At 43.5% G+C, this 12,182-nt stretch overlaps 1 protein-coding gene across 4 annotated transcripts in view; it reads right to left on the bottom strand.

Moving 5' to 3' along the window:
• The window catches only part of parga (poly (ADP-ribose) glycohydrolase a), a 152,907-nt gene extending 142,055 nt beyond the window's left edge, over positions 1-10,852 (bottom strand). For 2 of the 4 annotated variants that reach the window (XM_080215864.1, XM_080215866.1), the window contains exons 1-3: positions 10,256-10,582; positions 3,450-3,516; positions 562-1,608 (exon numbers count right to left, since the gene is read on the bottom strand). In XM_080215864.1, coding sequence (XP_080071990.1) covers positions 562-1,608; positions 3,450-3,516; positions 10,256-10,427 — 1,286 coding nt within the window. In that variant the 5' untranslated portion in view covers positions 10,428-10,582. Of the gene's footprint in view, positions 1-561; positions 1,609-3,449; positions 3,517-9,792; positions 10,198-10,255; positions 10,583-10,714 lie in introns of those variants that run through there. The other 2 variants (XM_080215867.1, XM_080215868.1) reach the window with 2 other exon arrangements.
• Between the last annotated feature and the right edge of the window lie 1,330 nt (positions 10,853-12,182).

Below are 12,182 nucleotides of genomic sequence, written 5' to 3'. Positions count from 1 at the left end.
AGCACGTATTTTGGACTTGGGAGGAAACCGGGGCACCCGAAGGAAACCCACACAGACACGGGAAGAATGTGCAGACTCTGCACAGACAGTGACCCAAGCCAGGAATTGAACCCGGGTCCCTTGTGCTGTGAGGCAGCAGTGCTAAACAGTCCCAAAGTCTCTCTGCAATAGTTTCCCTCAAAGGCCATTGCTTATGCTCAATTCTACAATTCCAACAAATGGGAAATCACAACAGAGTCAAAATTTGTCCTTGACAGGTGGTTGCATGGGAACTCTTAACAAATATTGGTTGAGCAAACAGGAATGGGGACCCTGGCTGATTTTTCCACTCTCTGACAAGCAGAGATGAATTGTAACATCCCCATCATCACCTTAGCAGAGTTTAATTATTTGTTTAGACTGGAAATATAAACCATTTTTGGCCATGTGGCTAAGTAACTGACTGGACACTTGTCAAGCCATTGCAGGACTTACACACTCGTGGAGGAACTGTTCAGTCTCTCAGTCCCCACTGAGAGTTTCTAGTTACACATCGACCCCCAGAACGTAGAAAAATTATACCTGTTATTCTTTTGTGGCTTCCTGTCCAGGTACTCAAAATGATCAGTGATTTTTCTCATCTTTGGGGGTCCCTTTTGATTTCCCAGCTGTGAGGATGAACTTGTTGATGGGTTTGTTTTTTGTGCAGTCTTTAGTGCTTCGTGTGTAACATCATTTAAACCACAAAATGCATTGGGTTGTGTCTTTACGAATAGATCACCACGCTGGCAAAGTAGGACCTTTCTAACTTCCACCATTTCTTCAACTTTTTTATTATCAGAATAAGTATCAAAACAGTAAGTCTTCTGGGTAAGAGGGGTGTTGTCCAGACCTTCTAAAACTTTGGCTGATAAACGAGTATGTTCTGTCTCTGATTCATAGGAACTACTACCTGAAATATCTACCTGCATAGGTAAGACAGACTCAGTCTCTTTCTTAATAGAGGGTCTTACTCCTGTGTCTTTCTTTCCACTGTCCTGGTTTCCAGCTCCACTTGGGCATGGCAAATACTGCTCACAGCTAGAATCAGAGAGTGGGCTCTCTGGGACAATATACATCTCATCAAATGGATCCTCAATTGACTTTGTGGCCTCAAGGTCAATAATATTATGGTCCTGTTTAAGAGGGGTTATCTCCCCAGCTCGATTGACTGCGATATTCTTTGCTCCTTTTGTGCAAGAAGGTTTTATTACCCAGTCCTCAAGTGTCTTGCACTTTTTTTTATGCGGAGTTATACTCTTATTGTTTTCTTCAGAAATAGAACTTTCCACTTTGGTACTTGGTACTTTTTGATTATCCCTGTCCCTATCAGAGGTGCATCTGTCTACATTTTTGGCAGTCCGTTCAAACCTCTCAGCTTCTGAATTGAAGGGATTTCTCACTTTCTGTTTTTTAGTTTTCTCTTCGGCCTCACAGTTTCCTGTTGATTTACCGCTTTTGGACTCATTTACTGACGTATTCATCATACTGCTCTGCTGCACATACTGTTCTATCTGTATGTCCATCTTCCCATCTTCATCCGAAGGTCCTTCCAATTTTGCACCTTTGTCTTGCTGCATTTGTTCAGTGCTGTAAAATAAGACTTCATTAAGCTGGAAGAATTATTTAAATAGAGGACATATCAATGCAAACTTGATAAATTGATCACCTTCTGTTAAAAGTAAACCAGTTGTTTGTACCTTTCCCCGCACACCCCCAAAACCTAAACACTAGTACATCCTCTGCACTTAGAGCACTAGCTTAATCTGTGGATAGTCCTCATTAATCCTAGAATTTTCCAAAAAGAACTGGATTTGAGAATGGACAACTGTTTTGGAGAAAACCAAAATGAACCCCAGTCAAGAATTTCACTCTGACCTTGGGCATTCCAAGCTGACACCAATACTGTGGTTTACAAAGTTTCATTCCAACCCTCAGCTCCCTTCAATCATGATTAACTTCCAGTTAGTTTGTCCCTCGTTAGCTTGAGGGCATTTACAATCAATGGCAGATGGTGTAGATGACACCAATGACACTAGTAAAGCAATACATAATAACTTTCTTCATCATCATATTATCTCATACCAACCACAGATTAAGATTTCTTTTATTTCACAATCATAGAATCTCTACAGTGGAGGAGGCCATTCGACCCATCGAATCTGCATTGACCACAATCCCACCTAGCTCCTATCCCCGTAACCCCACGTATTTACCCCTGACTCTAAGTGGCAATTTAGCTTGGCCGGTCAACCTTCACATCTTTGGACTGTGGGAGGAAAACCGGTGCACCCGGAGGAAATCAATGCAGACACAAGGAGAATGTGCAAATTCCATTCAGACAGTGATCCAAGCCGGGAGTCGAACCCAGGTCCCTGGCGCTGTGATGCAGCAGTGCTAACCACTGTGCTGCCCCAATCCTTGACAATATTGGAACACAACACCACTAGTTGTTAACCCAGTAACATAACCACAGGGCTACCATATCTATGGTTCAGTTCAAAGCACAAATTTGTCAACCTATTTCAAATCTATTTTCTACCCTCAAATGCTCTCCCACGTTCAACGTTTCAATGCTTCTGAAAAGTCCGTGTCCCTATCATCATCAGAAGGTATCATTTGGGGGAGGAAAATATCAAGTGAGTCATCATAATTGGTAGATTGTGGATTCTACGCAATACAGAACAAACAGTAGTTACCAACATAAATAAATAAGTATTCTTCCATGTCCCACTCTCTTGGGAGATGAAGACTGCATTCAAGCTGGAGTTACTACACAAATAAAACATATCAGGCCTGAACTTGTGTGGAGTGGCAGAGTCACCTTGAATTATTTTTCAATCTTAACTCAGGACGGGTGAGAACTGTGCAATGTGCTTCTGAATTGGATGGAATGATGCTATGCTCAATTTTTTTCTACAGCTGTAAATCAGGTGAGTTTAAAAGGCACAGCCACTTTCAAGCCAGGGAGAAAGTAGGTGTCCGGGAAGTGATTAGAATTTGGGATGGGGAGCCCGTTGAACAGAGTGCGGTGGAGGTGATGGAGAGTTGGTTACGGTTGGAACAGATGTTGTGTGTGTGTGTGTGTGTGGTGGTGGTGTCTGGAGGCTTGTCCCCGGGTGGAGTAGAGGACGGGTCAGTCTGTGCAATTGCTACCCAAAACCTAGAAGTGCTTTTGATTCTTCTAACATTTTCTGGGTAACTATTAACAAGTGGAACAGCCTGAAGTTTGCGATTTCAAATCACAATTTTCAGATGGTTCCCAATGCAAGGCAATTGCCCAGTGGGAGTTTGCACTTCCCAACCATTTGCCATGCAATCCTTACTGAGAAATGTCTGGGTGGGAATCCCCTGTGCAGTTTTGAGATATCTCCTCCAACACAGACACAGGAGTTCAGAAGTTATAGCCTATTATAAATTGAGGATTATACCTGGCTTGGTCCATCTTTAAATCTTTACATTTGCCTCGAGCTAAAACTTCCCATTTTTCTCTTTGCCCTGCAAAATATCAAAACATACATTAATTCATACATACATTCATAATTTCAGTATTTAAATTTTTAAAATCCAAAAGGTATTTCATATCAATTCCATTTATGTATTACAAAAACAACTATTTAACCCACTGTTTATCGTCCCTTCTTATTCTTCATGTGCATGCTCCTACTAATTTCCTCCAATATTTCTACTCCATTTGTTTACATCTCAGAAAGGGTATTTGTGCAGGCTGAAGCAATTCCTTACTCAGACTTTACATAGGATACACAACACAGAAATAGGTCATTTGGTTCACTTGTACCTATTCAGGGGTTTACTTGCCCATTTGTGTACCACTTCCCAATTTCATTGTCATTTTATTATCAAAACATTACGAGACAGGCAGTCTCTATGTTTCCATTTAAAACATCAGTTGTAATTAATGACCAGATGTTTCACTTTTCATTTACAACCACCCCTACAAAGGATAAACATTTAATTCCAGTACTTTCAATGAGTATTGGTTTGTACATTAGAAATAAACAGAAAATAATATTTACATTAAAATGCCAAACACTTTGGTCTATTAATTACTTCTGAAGTGTAAATAATTAGGCAACTCATTTGACTGGTGGTTGATTCAGGGAAAAGTCCCTCTTCTTCTTAGCCAGTGCCTTGGCTTGTTTCTGCAGTTTGATGGGTTATGAAATGGCCAATAGTCCAATGTGCAAACTCTGCCATGTGAGGCAGGTAGTTACTTAAGATTTGGACAGATAGATTGATTTGGAGGTTTATGTGCTCCCTCATATGGCTCGGCTTCGCTTCGACACATTCTCAACAAAAATCTCTTGGTGTGTTTAATGCCTTCTCAAATGAGGCTCTTCCATTTTCTTTGCTCATAAACCAGGATGTCTCACGAATGGATGGGAAGTTTGATCTCAAGGATGTTTCGTGACATCCCAAAAGTGTTTCCACTGTCCTTCTGGGAATCTCTGCTATGACCAAGTTGCGAGTGAAGTTGCTTTGGCAGGTCAAACATGGGCTCGGAAACCACTACACACTGAGCTGGCCAAGTATTAAAAGACATAGCTGCTAGATCTCGTGTTTGGCAGGTGGTGAGAAGATCAACAGTAGGCTGAAAGCCCATTTAACCTTGTCCTCACCGATCTACCTGTCACAGATACATCCATGGTAGAAGTGACCACAACACAGTTAAGGAGTCTTTACATTGAGGATACCCTCCCTCTCTCTCAGGTAGATATCTGTACACAAATTGGTGCTTGTCACTCCCTCTCTGTTCAGAGAGATATCCATACACTTTACACCTGTGCTAAATGGGATAGATTTCAAACAGATCTAGCAAGTCAGGACTAGGCAATCATGAAGTACTTGCACCAGGCTTACCCAAAAATGAGCTGTCAACCTGGTGAAGCTACAGCACGGGATTACTTGCATACCAAACAGCAGAAGCAGCTTGCAATAGACAGAGCCAGACCACTTCACAACCAACGGATCAGATGTAAGTTTTGCAGTCCTACCATATGCAGTTGTGAAGGGTGTTGGATAACTGAGCAACTAACTGGAGGAGGAAGTTCCACAGCTACCCCCAATCTCAATGATGGGGCACTCAGCACATAAAGCAAGGCTGAAGTCTTTGCACCAATCTTCCACCAGAATTGCTGAGTGATCCATCCCAGCCTCTTCTAAAGACTTCCAGCATCACAGCTGTCTGTCTTCAGCTAATTCAATTTACTCATGTGATATTAAATGGTGGCTGAAAGCACTTGATACTGCAAAGGCTATGGTCTCTGATAACATTCTGGAAATAATACTGAAGACTTGTGCTCCAGAACTATCCATGCCCCTAGCCGAGCTGTTCCAGTGCAGTTACAACTCTGGCATTGACCCGTCAACGTGGAAAATTGAACTGCTGCATTCTGTCGAAAAAAATCAGAGCAACTCCAGCCCAACCAATTACCGCTACCCTTGATCATTGGTAAAATGATGGAAGGTGTTCTTGACAGTGCAATCAAGCAGTACTTACTCAGAAATAACATGTTCAATGACACTCAGTTTGGGTTCCATCAGAGCCACTCAATTCTTGACCTCATTGCAGCCTTGGTCCAAATATGGACAAAAGAATTGAGTTCAAGAAGTGAGGCAAGTGTGACTGTCCATAACATCAAGGCCACATGGCATTGAAGAGCCCCAGCAAAACTGGAGTCAATTGAGAATCAGGGGGAAAACTCAACTGATGGAGTCATACCTAGCTCAAAGATAGTTGTTGAAGATGAAATTCTCTCTGTCTTAGGAAATCACCACAGTTGCTTCATCAATGATCTTTCCACCATGATAGGCTCAAACGTTGGGATGTTCAATGATGCTTGCAACAGGTTTAGCACCATTCACAAGTCCTCAGATACTGAAGCAGTCTACATCCACGTGCAACAGGAACTGGACCATATTCAGGCTTGGGTTTATAACATTCAGACCACACAAGTGCCGGACAACAAATATCTACAAGTGATGGTTGAAACTAACCATTTCTCCTTGACATTCAATGGCATTACTACTGCTGAATCCTCATCGATCAACATCCATTCATCAGGAACTGAACAGAACCGGCCATATGAATATTATGGCTACAAGAACAGGTCAGAGGCTCAGAATCCTGTGGCGAGTAAGTCACCTGACTCCCCAAAACCTGTCTACCATCTACAAGGCACAAGTCAAGATTGTGATGGAATACTCACCATTTGCCTGGATGAGCGCAGCTCCAACACTCAAGGAGTGCAACACCGTCCAGGACAAACGAGTCCACTTGATTGGTACCCATCCACATCTTCAACATTCACTCACTCCATAACTGAGGCACAGTGGCAGCAGTATGTACCATCTACAAGATGCACTGCAACTTACCAAGGCTTCTTCAACAGCAACAATGACTTCTTTCATCAAGAAGAACAAAGGTAGCAGAGACATAAGAATACCACTACCTACAAGTTCCTTTCCAAGTCACACACACCACCCTGACTTGGAAATATACTGCCATTCATGCACTGTCGCTGGGTCAAAATCACAGAACTCCCTCCCTAACAGCACTGTAGGTGTAACTGCATCACGTAAACTACATTGGTTGAAGGAAACAGCTCACCCCTTCTTAACAGCAATATGTGCTGGCCTAGCCAGCAATGTCCATATCCCATGAATGAATACTGAGAAAAATAATATCTCAAAGCTGTGATTCAGATGAATCTATGAAGCGTGTAAGCAAAATGTCAGGTCAGTAGTTGAGCAGGTAGTGCCATATGGACCAAGATTTCAAAACCTATCCATGATCAGTGCCGAAATTTCACATCATTACGAAACCACTTTGTCAAGTATGCCTACAATACATACCCACAGTCCACAGTTGATACAGCAACATGGTTTCTACATCAGCCAGTTCAAATATGAATCAAGTGCAACATGGCCTATTCTTTATTCCTTTAAAGCTGCAATACATGAACATTTGGCTGCTTGGAGACTTTACCAATGGCTGGAGAAGCAAAATACAGCACAGATTGTAAAACTGCTGAGTTGGTAAGCCCACTGAAGACTAAAAACCATGGCTCCCTCTTAAAACTCAGACATGGTACTGGCTCCTGATGCAATCCAGCAAACCGTGCTGAAAATGCTTGTGCTGATTGAAAGTTGAAGGCAGGTTTAGACTCAACTACTCTACACTCCAAAGCGGAATAGCCTGATAAAATTCACCATCATTTCTGTGAAACAACATAGTAAAAAACTGAAACAGAATTACTGCCATGTCATCCAGATAGGTAACAGTGAGTCAAGCATGGTGTGTCTTCAGAAACCATTGGCAATGTTTGTTGTAATAACACACATTAGGAAGTTTCCAGGTTTAATCCTTTGTCTGCATTACATTATTGGCCTTAGTCAAAGCATCTAGATTCAGCAAATCTGTTACAAATCGGCACCTATCCACACTCAAACATTCACTCCCTCCACCACTGGTGCACAGTGGCAGCAATGTGTACCATCTACAAGGGCTGTTGTAGCATATCACCGAAGTTCCTTCAATAGGACCTTGCAAACTGTGACCTCCACCACCTGAAAGAACAAGGGCAGCAGGCATGTGGGAACATCATAGGAACTAACAAGTTGCCCTTCAAGCCATGCACCATCCTGACTTGGAATTATAATATGACTCCTTCGTTCTGATTTCACCAAAAGCCTGGAACTCCTTCTAACAGCTCCGTGGATGTATCCATACCACATTGACTGCAGCGGTTCAAAACGACAACTCACTTCTCAAGGGAAGGCAATTAGAGAGAAACAATAAAGGCTGGGCTCGTCAACAATGTTCACATTCCAATGAACAAATACTTATAAAAATAACCAAACTTTGTACTCATGATCCTTATCCAGCAACATCTGCTGGAAGCTGGAAATGCATGTGAATGGAAGGCAAGTAACAACAGGCATGTCCTTAGCCATGATATTTCTGTGGTGGAATAATCTGTCAAAACAATGTCTGTCTTGCCCAAATTGACACTTAGCGAGGGAGCAAAAAAACAACTGTTTAGCTGTATAGTCGGCACGAGGAAGACAGAAGAAGCTAGCAAGAAGAATACACTAGAGAGTAAGTAACACTAAGATGTTGGCTAATTCACTGAATATGACAAAAAGGGGTTTTAATTAAAATGTTAAATGGGATTGTGTCCAGAAAACTGTTACAACATGGACATAACTCTACCAACATATCTTTCACAGCCACACTGCAATCTAAATGTACACTGACCTCTTAAACACATATATGAACGCACATCTAAAGATATAATGACTTTATGAAATGTGTGAGGGTGACTTTCATGAGTATATAAAAACACAGAAATGAATGATTGATTTACGAGTAAATAAATTGTGTATAGAGAAACAATCTCATTCTTATTCTGGAGATACAATGGCTTGATTCTGTCCATTTAAGAGACAATAATTGAGCCACAGTACCAAAATCTCATTCATAAACAATTAAAGAGCTCCATTTCAATATGTTCAAAGAAATTTCAAAGAAGGTAACAATTCCCAATCACAGCCACACAACCATCGAGAAGTGCCATGCAACTCCTGACAAAGGAAAACATAATAAAAAGGGGAAAAATAGTGTCTAAGTTACAACACAAGACAACCTGCACCATTCTCATTCAGCTTTCTCAACTGCAACATAACACAGAGCTGAGAATACTTGTCCTCTTAAGGGATTGGTGCAGAGCACTGTAGATTCACACAGAGCAAGAAAACATCATAGGAGTTTTGGATAAGAGTTAGCTTTGCACCAACACAAATTCAGAGCACAGCATTTATATTCAGAGAAAAAAAATATGCTTAAACAACAGTAACATCAGAACTGAACATCCCACACAGATTTGTAACTTGTGAAAAAATCTGCCTCCTTGCTGCAGTAAATGCCGACAAGTGGATCTTTGAGAGGACTCAGTAGACTGCTGCTAAAAAGGAGCTGAAGCAAATCAAATAAAGGGCTAAATGAAGGATGGCATAAGAAACTGGCTAAGAACCAGATCTGGAAAGCTAACTGATGGGAACAACTTGGCCTGCTACATTCAACAATAAGATATGCCAGCCCTTCAAGATTATCCAGAAACTGGGTATAAATTGCTGACCTAGACACTGCTACTAGCAACCAAGGCCAACAAACAAAAGATTTGGTTTTCTTTAAACATTTTTGTTCATTGTTTCTTTAAAAAAAACTGGGGAGAGGAAACAAGGCTGTTGGGCCATCGGAAAAGTGGGCAACCTTTGAGGAACAGGCCCAACTGGACCAGCAGGGTGACACAATGGTTAGCACTGCTGCCTCACAGTTCCAGGGACCTAGGTTCAATTCTAGCCTTGGATGATTGTGTAAACGCTACACAGACATTCTCCATGGGTTTCCTCCCACACTCCAAAGATGGATTGGCCATGCTAAATTACCCCTTGGTGTCAGTTAGATGAGATCAGCCATGGTAAATGTGAGGGATTACAGGGATAGGGTGGAAAAGAAGGGCCTACCTACATTTAGAGAGTGCAGAGTTGATGGGCCAAATGGCCTCTTCTGTACTGTAGGGATCCTATGAAAAGAGTTCATAACTTTTGGAGTACTGCACAATTTCTCAAACTTAACACAAGTGACACAGATGAAGTGGCAATGGCTGGAAATGAATATTGTTTTAATATTGTTAAAGTTTATTTATCAGTGTCACAAGTAGGCTTACATTAACACTGCAATGAACTTACTATGAAAATCCTCTAGACGCCACACTCCGGCACCTGTTCAAATATTCTGAGGGAGAAGTTAGCACGGCCAATGCTCGTCTTTCAGACTTTGGGAGAAAACCAGAGCACCCATTGGAAAGTCACGCAGAGGTGGGGAGAACATGGCCAAATGCAGGCAATTGGGACTAACACAGTGGTTTAAAAAAAGAGGGGTGGCATGGACAAGTTGGGCCGAAGGGCCCATTTCCACACTGTAAACTTCTATGACTTAACGTATGGCCTCCACACAAGAAAGTGACCCAAGCCGGGAATGGAACCCAGGTCCCTGGCGCCGTGAGGCAGCAGTGTTGTCCCTATTGCATTCCTGAATGGAAGTTTCTACAGGGGAAAGGGGGGAACAAGACTGGAGATGCTGTGTTTGACAAGCAATGAATGTTGGGGGGGGGGGGGGGAGGGGAAGCTAGGCAGTTGCCTCATTACAGACCTTTCCTGCGGTTTAATGAGCCAGTGCTTCTCTCCTGTGGCTGACACATACTGGAAGAGGTGAAGGAGGTGGTGTTGGTGGAGAAGGAGGAGAGCTGCTGATGTAGCGCTGAAGGGGCAGCTTCCAGCCTCAGTCTTTTCTTCATGGGCTCGCAGTCAGGCACTGCACTCATGATAGTGTGGTGGGGAGGGGGGTTATTGAATGAGGGCAAAATAAATGATGGCACGCTTCAATCAGCACCTTTTAAAATGAAGAAAGGGGAGAGTAAAGGGACGGCGGAGAGGGTTGAGATGAGGGGAAGGGTTAATGCTTTGTTGTGTCTGTCACCAGCCCCCCACCCCCACCCCCACCCCCAGAATGGAGCTAAGATGGCGGCCCGGGGGGAGGAGGGGCAAATCTCGCGGAATTTTCCAGAAGGGGGAGGAGGAAGGGGGTTAATCATAGCGCCATCATCCTTACCTCCCCTCCACTTCGCCTTCAATAAAATATCTTTAACCTGTCACATCCACGGCCTGGCTGCTATGGTTGCCTCCGATCGCCGTCTATCGCTCGCTCGCTCTGTGTCCAGGCGCCGGGCGGCCCTGTAGTTCCCCGCCGGCGGGGCGGTGCCTGGGGCGAACGGGGCAAAATGGCGGGCCGGACTACAGCTCCCGGCAGGCCTCGCGCCGCCCACGAACGTCACAGCCTGATTGACGGTCCCCCTGAGCGCCGTGACGTCACCGGCGGTGGGCGGGGCGCTGGCCCAGGCTGGAGGGAATTCCAGGAAGTGATTCAGCCCAGGCAATGTTCACCTTTAATCCCGCCTGCCCTGTTCCCCCTCCTTTTGGGGAAGCTGCATCCTTTTACTTTGTCCTGATTTAACTTGAGTTTCTTTATTTGGTTTGACCTTAAAACAGGTCAGCCTCCCCTGCTTGCAGCGAATCTGATATGAAATGTTTAAAAGTTACAATTTGTTTAACCTTAAAAGAGGCCAGCCTGTCTCCTTTGGCGGTTTTGCTCATTTTGATGGTTTATTATCATTAAATAATTAATTTTATGAATTAAACAATAAGATAATTAATTTTATTAGTTAAACAGTATCCCTTGATATTCAATTGTAAGAAGCCCCACAACAGGTTAAAGTCCAACCTGTGGTGGACTTTGTTGTGAGACTTCTTACTGTGACTGGTGTTGTGAGAATTCTTACTGTGTTTACCCCAGTCCACCGCCAGCATCTCCACATCATTCAATTATATCATTGTTGCTGAATCTCCTGCTATCAACATTCTTGATTTGATTTGGAGGAGGGAACCGAGTGTAGGGTGTCGAAATTTGCTGATGACACCAAGATTGGGGGAACGGCAAATTGTGCGGAGGGTGTGGAGAGTCTGCAGAAGGATCTAGATAGGCTGGGCGAATGGGCCAGGAAATGGCAAATGGAATTTAATGTTGGCAAGTGTGAGGTGGTCCACTTTGGTAGGAATAATGGTAGGAAGGACTATTACTTACGTGGCGAAAAACTGCAGCAGGCGACGGTGCAGAGGGACCTCGGGGTCCTTGTGTATGAGTCGCAAAAACCCAGCTTGCAGGTGCAGCAGGTGGTCAGGAAGGCGAATGGGATGCTGGCCTTCATAGCGAGGGGGATTGAATATAAAAGTAGGGAGGTCTTGCTGCAGCTGTATAGGGCATTGGTGAGGCCGCAGCTGGAGTACTGTGTGCAGTTTTGGGCGCCGCACCTGCGCAAAGATATTTTGGCCTTGGAGGGAGTGCAGAGGAGGTTTACTAGGCTGATGCCGGAGTTGAGGGGGTTGAGCTATGAGGAGAGGCTGAATAAACTAGGCTTGTACTCGTTAGAGTTTAGAAGAATGAGGGGAGATCTCATTGAGACATATAAGATGATGAATGGGATGGATAGGATAGAGGTGGAGGGACTCTTCCTGCTCAAAAA

This window comes from Carcharhinus amblyrhynchos, chromosome 31 (genome assembly GCF_965287045.1).
Source record: "Carcharhinus amblyrhynchos chromosome 31, sCarAmb.v2.hapA, whole genome shotgun sequence".
Taxonomy (NCBI): Eukaryota; Metazoa; Chordata; class Chondrichthyes; order Carcharhiniformes; family Carcharhinidae; genus Carcharhinus; species Carcharhinus amblyrhynchos.
The sequence above is the reverse complement of the archived record's forward strand: the minus strand, read 5'-3'. Positions and strand labels throughout refer to the sequence as shown.